General features: G+C 36.5%; 2 protein-coding genes across 2 annotated transcripts; one reads left to right on the top strand and one right to left on the bottom strand.

Moving 5' to 3' along the window:
• The first annotated feature begins 3,621 nt into the window (after positions 1-3,621).
• Positions 3,622-9,695, top strand: LOC124386192 (sarcoplasmic reticulum histidine-rich calcium-binding protein). The gene is made up of 5 exons (XM_046849873.1): positions 3,622-3,626; positions 5,221-5,640; positions 5,736-6,098; positions 6,196-6,230; positions 9,194-9,695. Exons 1-5 carry the CDS (start codon positions 3,622-3,624, stop codon positions 9,346-9,348), a joined length of 978 nt encoding a protein of 325 aa, XP_046705829.1. The 3' UTR covers positions 9,349-9,695.
• A 639-nt stretch (positions 9,696-10,334) lies between these two features.
• On the bottom strand, positions 10,335-13,239 carry foxa (forkhead box A sequence). Its single transcript, XM_046850066.1, has 2 exons — positions 12,964-13,239; positions 10,335-11,451 (listed from the first exon to the last, which is right to left on the bottom strand). The coding sequence occupies exons 1-2, from the start codon at positions 13,021-13,023 to the stop codon at positions 10,393-10,395; spliced, it is 1,119 nt and encodes a 372-aa protein (XP_046706022.1). The 5' UTR covers positions 13,024-13,239; the 3' UTR covers positions 10,335-10,392.
• Between the last annotated feature and the right edge of the window lie 829 nt (positions 13,240-14,068).

Here is a 14,068-nt window from a genome sequence, read left to right as displayed (position 1 = left end):
GGACAGCAGTAAAGGATATAAGTACAGGTGCTGTGCTAGTACGAGGTAAGAGCTCATTTCTCATCACAGCACCTCGTCTATTTCTCATAATAGTTTTTCTCCCCAACTATAACGTAAACTACAGAGATATGTTATCCTAATGCCTCAACTCGTCAAATAAATGCAGTAAAGCGCACTGATTTCAAAAACGATTTATAGATAAGTGTAAATGCAGAGGAGCTTGTCTATATGAGAATATACAATGCTTTTGAATGTCTCAGAAGAGGGCGACATTCAGTAAAATGCTGACTAGTAAGGCAACAAGGCCTTGAAGTCCTGTTCACATTTAGTATTTCACTTGAATCTTAACTTCTAATGTGCCTTTCTTCATCTAGACCAGGGGTGTCAGACTCAGGCCAAATCTGGCCCGCGGTGTAATTATATTTGCCCCGAGAGATCATATCAAATGTGTATTAGAGCTGCCCGCCAGTATATAGCGCATACACCGCTAATACTACAAATCCCAGAATGCTTTGTTAGTGCGTTAGCGCGGCAGTCGAGACCGCTGAATTTACCCGGCGATTTACCGACTTGGAAGCTCAGAAATGCAGATTTGATCTACTCAGTAATCTGTTTGTGGTTGACTTGGAAAGCGCACCAACCAACCTCCAAATGGAGCTGATTGAACTCCAGTGTAGAGACACGCTCAAATCAAAGTACGACTCTGTGTGTGCTGCACAGTTTCCATGTTTCCTCCCCGACACACTGCTCCAACTCCGTGTCCAAGCGGCTCAAATCCTCTCTATGTTCGGCAGCACATATCTGTGTGAGAAACTGTTCTCTTTAATGAAGATGAACAAAACCCCACTCAGGAGTCTCACTTATGAACACCTTCACTCAATCCTGAGGATTTCCTCAGCTCAGTGCCTAAACCCCAGTCAACCAATCAGAGTAAATCAGAGTGTAAAAACTGAGCTTGGATGAATGTTGTCTTTATGCACTTTTCTACTCCAAGGCATGAACTATTAATAGTTGAAATATTTTTTTTTAATTGAAGAAAATATTATTATTTTTGGTTGTGGTGTTGTTGCCCTGTGAAAAAAGGTTTACATTAAAAAGGAATGAGAAAGTCGAGAGAGAGAGAGAGAGAGAGAGAGAGAGAGAGAGAGACGTAATAAGAAACTAATACCACTGATGTGTGTTTTATTTCAAATTTATTTTCTCGTGTGTTTATAATATTAAACTTTGGTTGTTCCAGATTTAATGTTTAAGCAAAACTGAAGTTTGTTTCCATATGAAAAGGTTCAACATTACACATCTGGAGAGACGGAAAACATGCACAATTGCAGTACCTTCCAATAAATACTGAGTTTGGCCTGCGATTTCGTCCCAGTTTTTAATTTTGGCCCACTGTAAATTTGAGTTCGACACCCCTGATCTAGACAGTTGCTTAAGAAGCAGGCACACAGGAATTCTTCATTCAGGATGGGCAATATCGCTTTCTTTTCTTTTAATCTGACCGACACAAGACCCATATTGTCAATATCCAAACCAATCGCAGTTTTTTTTTTAAAGTTATCATTGTTTATATTAAATAGACTGCAATGGACTCATCTTTTACAGTTGCCTTTATTCAAGGATATCATTAAATCAATCAAAGTTTTAACAAAATAAAATCCATCAAACAAACCACATTCATACTGTGACATTATGTTTCTACTTTCCTTCTCCTTAATAGCTTTTTGTGAAGGAACAAAAGCATGATAAAATTTTTCCCACGAGCCTGATTCTGTTTCTTCTTTGACTGATAACATTTTTTTTTTTTTTTTTAAATCTCTTCTTTTATATGTGTGTGTGCAGTAGCAGGGTTGCTTTTCTGCAGTATCAGTTGCAGGATCTCAGTGAAAGGGAGTGCAGGGCTCGAAACTATAACCGGAAACTGTTGCAGAAATTTCAGAGAGCACAGAACACCCTGAGTGAATTGGTGGCTCGTACTGAAGCCATGAACACAATCAGGGTCAGTAATCTAGAAAATCTACTACTGCAGTTTTTCTTACATACAGTGTTTCAGAAACTAGTTTTTTGAATGCAACCAATTATCAAGGTTATATTTGTTGTTATTTATTCACATACATACAGATGGATTATTACAGGTTCCTGGAGCAGAATTACTCTGAATGGCAGCAGAAGCTGCAAGACAAGAGTTTGTCAGAAAAAGGAAAGGTATTTTTAGTGGTTATTACATGTTTAGATCCAATATGCAATATACTGTACATGTTTAAGAAGTTTTTGGAGTAACGGTTTTCAATTTTATTTGCAATCATTAAGCATCTGATTGTTAAAATTACTATGGATTTATGCTGTATTGTATATGCTAAAAGGTATACGATAAATCTTTCAAAATGTTTTATTTTTAATTTTTTTTTATGTAGGTCCAGAGGATAGGCAGAGGCAGCAAGCACTCTATTATAAACAACACTACTTTAGCTATTTCTCCTGACCCATCTTATTGTCCACATGTTCATTCTCTTCAACACATGGCTGACCGTAGCACCAATGTGGCAAAAGGTAAAAAAAAAGGCAGATCACGAGACTTTTAGAAAGAGACATAGATGGATAAATGAAACATTCTATTTTTGTCTGTTAAGATTCTAGATTTAACATAAGACCGTTTCAACTCACATGTCCTGCACAGACTTTGGCACTTTGCAGAATGCTGACTGCACTCCAGGCCTGTTCTCCCAATATCAGTGTTTGACTTTAATACATTAGTGGAACACAAATTCCCATAGCCATGTTCCAAAATTTAAATCCAAACCTTTCCCAGACAATTGGAGGTTGTTATAACAGTAAACAGAAAACTACATATTGAATGTGATGCTCATAAATCACATTCATAAGGATGTGATGGTCTGGTGTTCACAAACCTTTGGCCTTATAGTATATGTTAAGCATAAAGATTTATTTAGCTTATAATCATTGAATTGATTTAAATCTTGCAGGTGAGGTATTCCCTTCAGACAGCAAACAAAATATGCAAGGAAACATCCAAAACTCTGTCCATTTGTCCTTTCCCTCTATACGGTTAACTCAGTTACAACTTCCATTTTCTGAGGTACAAAATCTCCAAGGACACCAAAAACATCCAGAATGTTCACCAAGCTTTGAATTCATCTTTGTTAGACCCCAGCTTTTTCTCTGGTGATTTATTCCATAGTTTTTACTCACTAGTCTTTTGGGACTACTTTTCTTATGTATGTATGTGTGTATGTATGTGCATGTACATGCACATACATACACACATACATACATACACACACAGTGGTAGACAAATTACAGAATTACACAAACCATAGAAACCATCTAAGGAGATTGCTGAAACTACTCAAATTTGGTTAAGAAATGTACAACGCATTATTCAAAACTGGAAGGATAGTGGGAAACCATAATTTTCCCGTAAGAAATGTGGTCGGAAAAAAATCTTGAATTATCGTGATCGGTGATCGTTAAAACAGTTGGTAAAATCAAATTATATACTCATCATGCCTAGTGCCTACCGTACAAGCCTGTGGGGGCAGTGCTATGATCTGGGGTTGCTGCAGTTGGTTGGGTCGAGGTTCAGCAACGTTATGTGCACAAAGAATGCGGTCAGTTGACTACCTAAATATATTGAATGACCAGGTTATTCCATCCATGGATTTTTTTCTTCTCTGATGGCACAGGCATATTGCAAGATGACAATGCCCGGATTCATTGGGCTCAAGTTGTAAAACAGTAGTTCAGGTAGAATGAGAAATATTTTTCACACATGGATTGGCCACTACAGAGTCCAGATCTTACCCCATTGAAAATCTTTGGGATGTGCTGGAGAAAACTTTGCACAGCAGTCCAACACTCCCATCATCAATACAAGATCTTGGTGAAAAATAACTGCAACTCTGGACTGGAATAAATGTTGTGACATTGCAGCAGCTTATTGAAAAGATGCCATTAATTTGGACGGGCAGTGTACTTCAGTAAGGTATAGAACCGCGAAAAAGCTTCCTAAGTATATATATATATATATATATATATATATATATATATATATATATATATATATATATATATATATATTAGGGCTATTAATCGATTTATATATATAATTGCATGATCGCCATGAGTTAACTGTTCCTAAATTAATACTTTTCACATTTTTAAATACCAAATTCCCATTACTTTTTTTTCACTGAGCCAGTTGCTTAAACAGACAAGCATGTTTACATTTTCAGCTGACAGGGTGGCTCATAAAAATAAATGTTTTAAAGAAGTTATGGTGTTTTAAATTACGACGCCAAACTGAACTTTTGCTATGCTTTCACACAGGTGGTTTTAAATGGCGGATGTGTGCATCCTGACGGGTATTGGTGCTTAATTTAAATTTAAATTACATTTTAATTAAGGTGCATCAGCAAAACAAATGTTTAGTGATTAAAAAAATATTTTGGTGGAGTTTATTAATTTTTTTACTAATGAGTAAATGTAAATGTCATGAATAATTGTGTGTTGCATTGAAGGTTTAAATTCAGCTTCTTTTTTACTTATTTATTAACATTATTAATAAAAATTGTCAAACTGAAATGCGTGCTGCATTAATCTTCGGTTTATAAAATAAGAGCCGTTTTGTATATATGGTGGCCCAACACCTTAGACCTTATTAAGACTTATTAAGAAGAAGTGTTTTTCCACTATATCTGTCATCCATCTGTATCCATTTACATCAAATGACCTACAGTAACAACACTATAGTAATGATTGAGGTCAGTGAAATCTAATTTAATTGTTTTTAAATTCTGTCCACAGTGAATATGTCAAACTACTATGGAGACATCAGTGAAAGCAGTGATTTGTCTTCTAATGCTGTCAAAAGCCTTCTAACTGAAGTTCAGTTGAAAAAAATGAATAGGACAGAAATAAAACAAACACACAACATAAGGAAAGATGCTGTTTCGCAGGAGTCTGCCTCAACATCAGACAGACCGTCTGTTCTAGACCATAAGAAGCACAAGAAGATTAAGCAGAGTACTTGGAGAAATGCTGCCTATAAGACTTCGAAAGTTGCTGTAGATTCCCCTAAACAGTTAGTGAAAGAGATTAAAGATGACAGTCAACGAATTGAGGGAACAATCACAAACATTTGCTGTACAGTAGAGAAAGAAGCGCTTCAGATATATGAGAATAAGGGTGAAAAAGAGGATGAAGAAGCGATAATGATTATAAAGAAAAGCAAGTGAATGTAAAGGCAAACAGATATTCAACTGAGAATGAAGAGCAGAGAGCAAGTCTGTGTGAAGTACAAGATGCTGAAGGTGGCATTAAGGAAAGATACAGAAAGCAGAACAGTTCAGATGAAGAACAAGCACAGGAGGAGGAAGCTTTATGCAGCAACACATCTGTTAAGGAATCTGTTCTTGAGGAGGAGGACTCTGTAGGAGAAACTGAAGAAGAAGAAGAAGAAGAAGAAGGAGGAGGAGAGGAAGAACAGCAGGAAGAAGATGGAGAAAAGGAAGATGAGAATAAAGAAACATCAGGAAGAAGAAAGGGGTATGATATTGAATCTGATCAAGAAGAAAATTACAATAACATTTTGGCATCGGGTTCAGATAGAAACATTCAGGACAGGTAGGGTACAAGATTCCAAAAAATATTTGTATCATGCAGGCAATACAGACTTCTACTAATTATATTGTTTTCTGATTAATTTTATAATTTCTTAGCCTCAGAGAGCTGTATAAAGATGACACTGAAGATGACCTGACTGAGAAAGATGGATATATAAGGGATGATGATGATGTTGATGATGATGATGATGATGATGATGATGATGTGATAATAGACAAAGCATCTTCATGGTCATGTCATCCTGGACACACTAAATATCAGGATGATGATGGTGATGTTGATAATGATGATGATGATGATGATGATGATGATGATGATGATTTAATGGTAGAAAAAGCAGCCTCATTGGCATGTCACCCTGAAGACACTAAAAATCATGATGATGATGATGATGATGATGATGATGATGACGATATTGAAGGTCTTCTTGCACCACAGTACAACTCTCTGCAACACCAGTAAGTATTTTTCCATGTACTTTATGTAAAACAATTACTGTAATGTTTTTTCGTTTGTTTGTTTTAACTGTATTGCATTTTTTTCTTTTTAATACAGGTCAGATGAACCAGGAGACATACTCACATCACGAGGTGACAATAAATGTCCAAGTCATGCTGTCTTTGTGTAATACTCATCAAATTCATTGAGTTATATAAAGAAACTTCAGGGTAATTTATGATCTGAGTGTAACAATGACCATCTACAGGGCACAAATTAATGACAGGACTGAATTATTTGATTATGATGGAAGTAATGTTAATCATATGCAATAACCCCCTATAGTTACCATAACCTACCATAACCTTGAACATTTGGAGAACATATAGATATTAATGTTAAATATCATTCTCCACCAATATCAACAAAACACCAATTTAGGGAATATCTCTCACATTTGGAAATCTCACACTTTAGAGGCTCTTTTTTGTCTCATAGTGACCCAACACCTTTCTAATAATTACTATGATTCATCATAAATGAATTTTTCTACAAATTCTTTACCTGATCTGTAGGGTCAAAACACCAACAACACTATTGTAATGATAACAGTAAACAATTATGTAAATAAGGTTACTTAATATATGATTTAATTATGATGTCTGAGTTGGGATAACAAACAATTTTAAGGGTTTGCAGCTGCCACCTGTGTCCCCACACCCATGGTGCATGTTGATTGGTGTAATTCAGTGTTTCTCCAATGGAGCTATGTATTCCAAGGGGTATTTGGAAGTACTACTGTGACAAAAGTGTGCTGTGACAAAACTTATTAAAAGAACAGATGGTGTCCAATAAATGACAACACTAAGTCAGCTAAAAAGGGAACCAAAACTGAAAACTCAATATTTTAGTTATACACTAATAATAATTTTTCTTTATATCTTGAATTACAATGGCATTGTTCCCAAAAAAGTGTCTAGAGTTTCATTACTGATTAAGCACCTGTGCAGTCAAAAAAAAACATGTACAACCAGTGAAAACCTACTATTATAGGAAATAATAGCGTTAAATGCAAACCAGTCAGTCAAACCTATTTGATCTAACATACTAATCAGTCAGTATGTATTTCAGGTCTACTATGTAAAGCATGTGTTGCTTTCAAACATTCCAAACATGGAAAAAAGTTCAGAAGAGGTTTCGACTCAGTTTAACCGCTTTAGTGGCAAAGACAGTGTGTGTTATTCAAACGTTGTTAGACTTTGTCACTCATTTGAACCTTTAAATCTTTTCATATTCTTTAAAATGTCATATTCAATGGTTAGAACATTGTGCTTATTTTTTATTTTTTTGTAATGAATACTTAAACTGTGAAAAACAGATCTGTTAGAGTAAAACAAAAGCTTGAATTTAGTATAAATGTCTGGGAACAGGTTTAATAAACAAATTTGGTTTATTGAAATCTTATAATAGGAAATACTAAATACATTACGTCATTTTTACAGTTTATATTAATATAATAAGCTTTTTATATAACATACAGTATTCACAATTAGTGTGTTCAGTGTAATAATGTAGGCTTGCTTGTTGTTTTCTTTTATGTTTATAGTGTTTGTAAATTATCTATTTTAACCAGGTTTGCACAGTGATTTAGAAGAAAATGCACCAGACAAAGATGAACCAGTGGATTCCGCTGATGAATTTGACCATTTTTATGATTAAGGTTCAAAACTCACTGGAGATTTTGGTGAACTCATCAATGACGAATGACAAAAAGACGCCTTAAGAGATATAACCTCTCTCGTATATCTGCCTGTAATTAGACTGAAACTGCAGTAATTCTGTGCTTTCAGGATATGAACAATTTTTACAACTTACACAGCAAACACAGACAAGCAGACTGAAAGATTAATAGAGAACAACGCAGAGAATTACAAAGAGATGAAAGAGGGCTAACCGGTGCAGGGAATCCCTCAGGCTTTTATGTTATTTGCTGGGAGCTTATCAGCTTGCCCTGAAAGAACCACAGTACTGTCACTGTGCAAACACAGGTGGGTCTGCTCGGGCGCCAGAAAGAGAAAGAGATATGAAGGAGAATAATAGAAAAAAGGGAATAGATCACAATAGAGGACATTAAATTAAAAGAATTGTGTGTGTGTGAAAGAGAGAGAGAGAGAGAGAGAGAGAGAGAGAAGCAGAATTGTGAGGAAAGGACAGATCGTCTGCCTTTACACAACATTCAGAAACTGCATTTATTAATTCTGAAATAACACAAGTATCCAGAGTGTATTATATGTATAGTTTGAATGCAGAAAGAATTTAAACGCTTTCATATTTAGATTGGAAGCACAGTTTAAGGGAGGAGGGTGAGTTGGAGTTCGGGCAGTGAGAGGAGGCCGAGTGAGGGGGAATAATGGAGCTGAGCGATGGCTGTTTAAGCAATGACTGTTTAAGCGATGGCTGTTTGAACAGGCATGTTTGCATGGAAGAAAAGGGACAGAGGGACGCTAGCAGAGATGCACATTAACAGACAGACGATGAAAAAAAGCTGCCACTGTGTAAACTGCACCAGCCCAGTCTTCCCTTCTGGTGGCCATGACAACGCTGCAGAAGCTACACTTTGCCCAGTCACATGCCCTTCTTTTGACATGAGGAACAAAACGTCTCCAATGTGGCAAGTCAAAGCAGACATTTTGAATCCGTTACTGCTGTAAACCAACTGCTACAAGCATTGTCTACATATTGTCTAAGATAAAGAAAATGCATTAAAGTAGCCATTATTGGGCCCTCTCTAACCTTCCACACACAAACGCTTTTTGATCTATTAAACAGCTCCAACTCAGACCCCAAATCTATACTAAATGCTATTTAATGAAAATAAACAAATGTTTAAGGTGGTTTATAACCACATTTATAAATCATGTTACTATTCAGGTTTTAACTGTTGTAAGTCTGGACCCGATGATGTGTAGTGAGGATTTAAGGGGTTAATCAAACACAATCTCCTCATCAGTCATATCCATGTCCACCACAATGTGGAACTCAGTGTGGCAGTTACAACTCAAAGCTCATGAACTCCTCATCCCTCACTCTTTCTCTGTGTATTGGACACACACAGAGGAGCACATGGCCTCTGCTCAGATCGCTGTGGGTGTCCTGGTGCTCCTGCCGAGAAAGACACTGCTATGGGGAGGTCTGTCGTTAAAGCTGGTGTCATCCCTTTGTCCACATCCACTTGTACACAATGCTGCTTTCCCAAGATACAAAGCTTAGCGCTGGAGGGTGGAATGAAGGTCAGGACCTTTTGAATAACCTTCCTGGCATACCCATGTAGCAGAATAAGATGCAGCACACTAGCCATGCTATGTTATTTACTCACCTTTCCTTGATATTACCTCAATCTTTAATAAAGAATTAAAGAAAAAATTGTTGCTTATTTCCATGTAGGAGCAACTGTAAATCAGACTTTCCACATTCCTGCTTATATCTTTATTGACATGTAATGGACTTTGATCATTACTCAGTTGCTGTGCATTTATATTTAAAATACTACTGTTTATGAGTAAAAGAAACATTTGAAAATGGTAACTATATGTTCTGCTAACTTTTGTCTAACTAAATGTCTAACCAAATGCATATCTAATAAATTGAATAGAATGCAGTGGCTGTTTGTCCATGGGGGTGGGCAAAACCCTTTAATTTAATTTATGTATTTATTAGCATTCGAATCACTGAACAAATAATACGAAAAAGCATACTGTTTAAAATTCCTGTGAAAAACTAATATCCTCTTTTGTGTGAACAAGAATTAAAAAATGTGTCTATTTTGGCAGATTGAACCCAATACTCTCTTGATTTGATTACTATTTCATTTCGAATCGTTGGGCCCCATTTAGCTCACAGAGGTCATTATTGGACACAAATAAATGTGGAAGTGCTATAGGCCTATTGGGACAGGGGCTTCTTTGCCCCATGCTCATGCTAGATGAGTTTATATATTTGACACTCAATTTGTCAAAATGTAAATCATTTAGATATTACAATTCTCATTTGAGGTCTATAACATCAAATACACACGCTTAATAATCTGGTTGATGACAATATTGAAAACATACTTCTAAACTTTATTGATGAGGAGACCTAGCAAATGTCCCATGACTCCTGTCAAAATAACTGACAGACATTTTTGCATTTAAAGCTAGGTTTATTATCTAAAAATTTCATTTATATACATTATTTTCAAAAGGTCAGTTGAAAAAACATCATTATTACTTCAGTAGTTCAGACAAACAGGAAAATCAGTGCATTAGGAGGAGCTTAAACTGGCATTGGGCACATGCTGAGTCCAGAGTAGCACACCGAGTCTCCCGCATACGAGGATTCCTCCTTGCCTGTGAGATATGGATTATATTGATGAATGCTGGAGCTTGATGATGGATAATAAACAGGGTAACTGACAGGAGGTTCATAGCACTGAAAGTCCACAATTGGTGGCATAGAAAGAGACTGGTGGAAAAAGGGATCTCCATGAACACAAGGCTCTGGAGGGCAGGAGGCAGTTGGGTGAAGTGTTGACATGGTGGAACAAGTTATATTTGTTTGGTGTGCCGAATGTACCGAGGATGGAGGAAACGGAGTCAGTGAGTGGGTGTTGTGTTGCTGAGGTGGAGGTGACATTTGAGGGCAATCCATGACTGCAGGTAATACTGCTGGCATAGGAGTTTTAGAAGGCTGAGACGGAGAAAGGGACAAGACTGTCAATTTAACCTCTGATCCCTTCTTCTTGCCCTCTTGCTTTACTGTTTCCCTCTCAGCTTTTTTTGAAGTGTTTTTAGTTGCAGATGGTGATGTTGCACCCCGGCACCGGAAACGCTTCTGTCGGCGCATGTAGCAGCCATTTTCAAACATGTTGCCAGAGTCAGGGTGCAGGGTCCAGAAGGAGCCTTTCCCTGGAGAATCCGGGGACCTTGGGACCCGCACAAAGCAGTCATTGAATGAAAGCGAGTGGCGGATGGAATTTTGCCAACGCTGCTGATTTTGCCGGTAATAAGGGAAGAGCTGGCGGATCCAGTCATAGATCTCATTCAGGGTGAGCTTCTTGGATGGTGACTGCTGGATCGCCATGTAAATTAGTGAGATGTAGGAATAAGGAGGCTTGGTGTGGTTGAAGGTTCTTCGATACACTGATTTCAGGTCAGGATGTTCCAGTCTGTTATGATCTGTTTCGGGATGTCTCTGTTGAGCCAGGATATCTGAAGAAGGCTCAAACTTTTCTGTGTCTTCTCCAGCCATTGATTCTCTGAAGACATGATAAGGATGCTCCAGAGAGGAATATGCCACACTGCTTAATCTCATGCTGTCTGGTCCACGATAAGCCTGAAAAATACAAGTGGATATTAGGAAATATTCCCCCCTTTGAAAATAATTTAATGTATAATTATTATTGGATGGCTGGTATGGCAGGTATGCAAACCTGGTACTAGAGTACCCCTGCCTCTTTTAGTGTTCTTTTCTTTTTTGCTCTAACATATTCACTTCTAGTTTGCTTAATTATTTAAAGACAGGTACATATTTACACCTTGTACAGAAGATGAAACAAAGGTAACACCCCACTGACAAGAAAAACAGCTGGCTAACTATATGTGTGTTGGTAGAAAGGAATTGTATTCCAATCTATCATGTCTGTCACAATGCAATGAAATTCTTACTCTAGGAATCTGCATTGTATGCTTTTTTGCTTCATTAAATGAAATGATTTGTGAACTAGAGTTTTGATTCCAGTTGGAATCCCGTCACCTCCTCGGCGTGACTCCTCTTTTCCTTCATTTCATGAGCTTCTCCTCGCCAGACTCAGTGGAAATGATATTCAGGCCACCCACCCTGCCGATAACCCCATCATTATCCCTCGCTTTTCACCCGCCTATTGTTCCTTTTTAAGTCACTCGCCGTCCGCTATATTTCTGTTTCATGTCAAAGGCAGTGACGGAGGGCTGTTTGGAGACCAGCTTCTGACCTCTGTTGTCCACTTTTTTTTTTTTTTGCCCTGCACAGTGTCGCTCATATTTCCGCCTTTAAAGCAATGTATTTCTCCGCGCTTTGTTACACCGCAGCTAATACAGAGCCCCGACTTTCACTCAGAGTCACAGTGAGAACCGAGGAACCCTATCACTGAGTCAATCAATGAAGTACAGGCGGACCACACACACTGCTTCTGCTTGACACACACACGTACACACACGCGCGCGCACACACACACACACACACACACACACACACACACACACACTAATATATATATATATATATATATATATATATATATATATATATATATATATATATATATATATATATACACTCATTATTATTTTCAATCATTTTATTTTATTATTTTTTTTAATCAGGTTCTGTTGACTTTTTTTTACACACATTCAGATTGATTTAAAATGATTAACTGTTATGTGAAAATATTTTTCAAACGTGTTTTCACATAATCACATGAAATTATATAACATTTACAGAAAATACTACTTTTCGTATTCTGAAATTCCGATTTTTATTTATTAAATAATATATTCATTTAAATCAATTTCAGCAAATACGTGCGGCTTATTATTATTCCTTTATTTTCCCCCTTGGTTTACTATTAAATCTCTTGAATTAAGCCCTTAAACAACAATCAATACTCAATAAACAACCGATTAAAAATACTGAGTGGTGTAAGATTTGTACACTTTAAATGCTGTTATATAATTAGTAGTAGTATTAAAATCATTTAAGGCACGATTTGATTCATTCTATTGATTCGATTTGATTTTACATTAAATTGTTTAACTTATACAGGCACAGTGGAGCAAAATCAACTTTCCCTTGAAATGAAAATCTTACCTGGTTCATGTAAAAACTCTGCCATCCCTCGCATCTCTCCTGTTTCACTCCTCCAATCATAGCTTCTACACTTCACAAAGTTACAGCACAAAATGTTATTTTTTTATTAATACTTAAAAAACAAAGCCTCGAAGAATACAGAACCCTGATTTGGACAAGGTATGAAGGCTGAGCAGTTTGATGAGCTTTCTTAGAAGAGCTTTGAGCTCTGAGATCTGTGAGAGCTTTTTTTCCTGCTGTTCTCTCCCGCCCAGCTCACTGTCCTGCCCTCTGTCCATTCCCATCTCTTCTTCACATGTGGAATAAAACACAGCACTGACTTACAGCTATTGAACAAACCACATACAGCAAGTGCAAGATGTACATTACCAAACAACAACAACAACAAAAAACAGGACAAACACTTTAAAAAGTTGTAAAAAAAAATTTGAGATTTTTTTTTCAGTAAACATGAATAGAGAGAATTGTACACAAATATCTGATTATTTTATATAAGCAATTATAGGTATTTTTATCACATTAATTTAATATAGAGTCCAACGTATATCTGAAAATATTAAAACAATATAGAATACAGTAGAATGGATTTGCTGAGGTCCATCTTTACTTATGAAATAAGGAACTAGGGAATGCTAATGTAATTTTCAGCGCTTTAAATAAGTAAAATAACTCGTGTTAAGGACTATATCAACTATATAAAGTAAAACGGTATAGTTTTATTTATAGACTGTCTGGTCGTGCGGAGAGGAAAAACGGGTTAAAGGCGTCACGTGACATTTACATTTTACATTGTTCTAACAAGCGACTGGAGTTACTACGGATTTACAATTTATAAGACCGAAATAAACTACAAATAAATAAAATCACGATCATTTGAATATACAAGACTTTGTCTTTTACTTTGTCTACACGCTGCTGTTAAAAAAATGCAGGAGTTTATGATGCGAAAAAAAATCATTTTAGAAATGTTTGTGACAATCAGAAAAGAAAGTTGTAAAAATATATATTACTGTTATTGAATAGTTAATGATCGTTTTATTTATTAATGAGGCTGAAAAACTTTGAAAAATTAAAATCGTTCATTCTTAAGTCCATTTTTTCTGTC

This window comes from Silurus meridionalis, chromosome 5 (genome assembly GCF_014805685.1).
Source record: "Silurus meridionalis isolate SWU-2019-XX chromosome 5, ASM1480568v1, whole genome shotgun sequence".
Taxonomy (NCBI): Eukaryota; Metazoa; Chordata; class Actinopteri; order Siluriformes; family Siluridae; genus Silurus; species Silurus meridionalis.
Note: the sequence above shows the minus strand (reverse complement) of the source record. Positions and strands in the feature narration are given on the sequence as shown.

What these genes read in the sequence shown, in the direction of transcription:
- foxa (XM_046850066.1), bottom strand. Translation starts at nt 13,023, where the DNA reads ATGATTGGAGGAGTGAAACAGGAGAGATGCGAGGGATGGCAGAGTTTT. An exon ending in AGAGTTTTTACATGAACCAG is followed by an intron (nt 11,452 to 12,963) that starts GTAAGATTTTCA and finishes TGTATTTTTCAG; the next exon opens with GCTTATCGTGGACCAGACAG.
- LOC124386192 (XM_046849873.1), top strand. An exon ending in GATAGAAACATTCAGGACAG is followed by an intron (nt 5,641 to 5,735) that starts GTAGGGTACAAG and finishes ATAATTTCTTAG; the next exon opens with CCTCAGAGAGCTGTATAAAG. An exon ending in TACAACTCTCTGCAACACCA is followed by an intron (nt 6,099 to 6,195) that starts GTAAGTATTTTT and finishes TTTTTAATACAG; the next exon opens with GTCAGATGAACCAGGAGACA.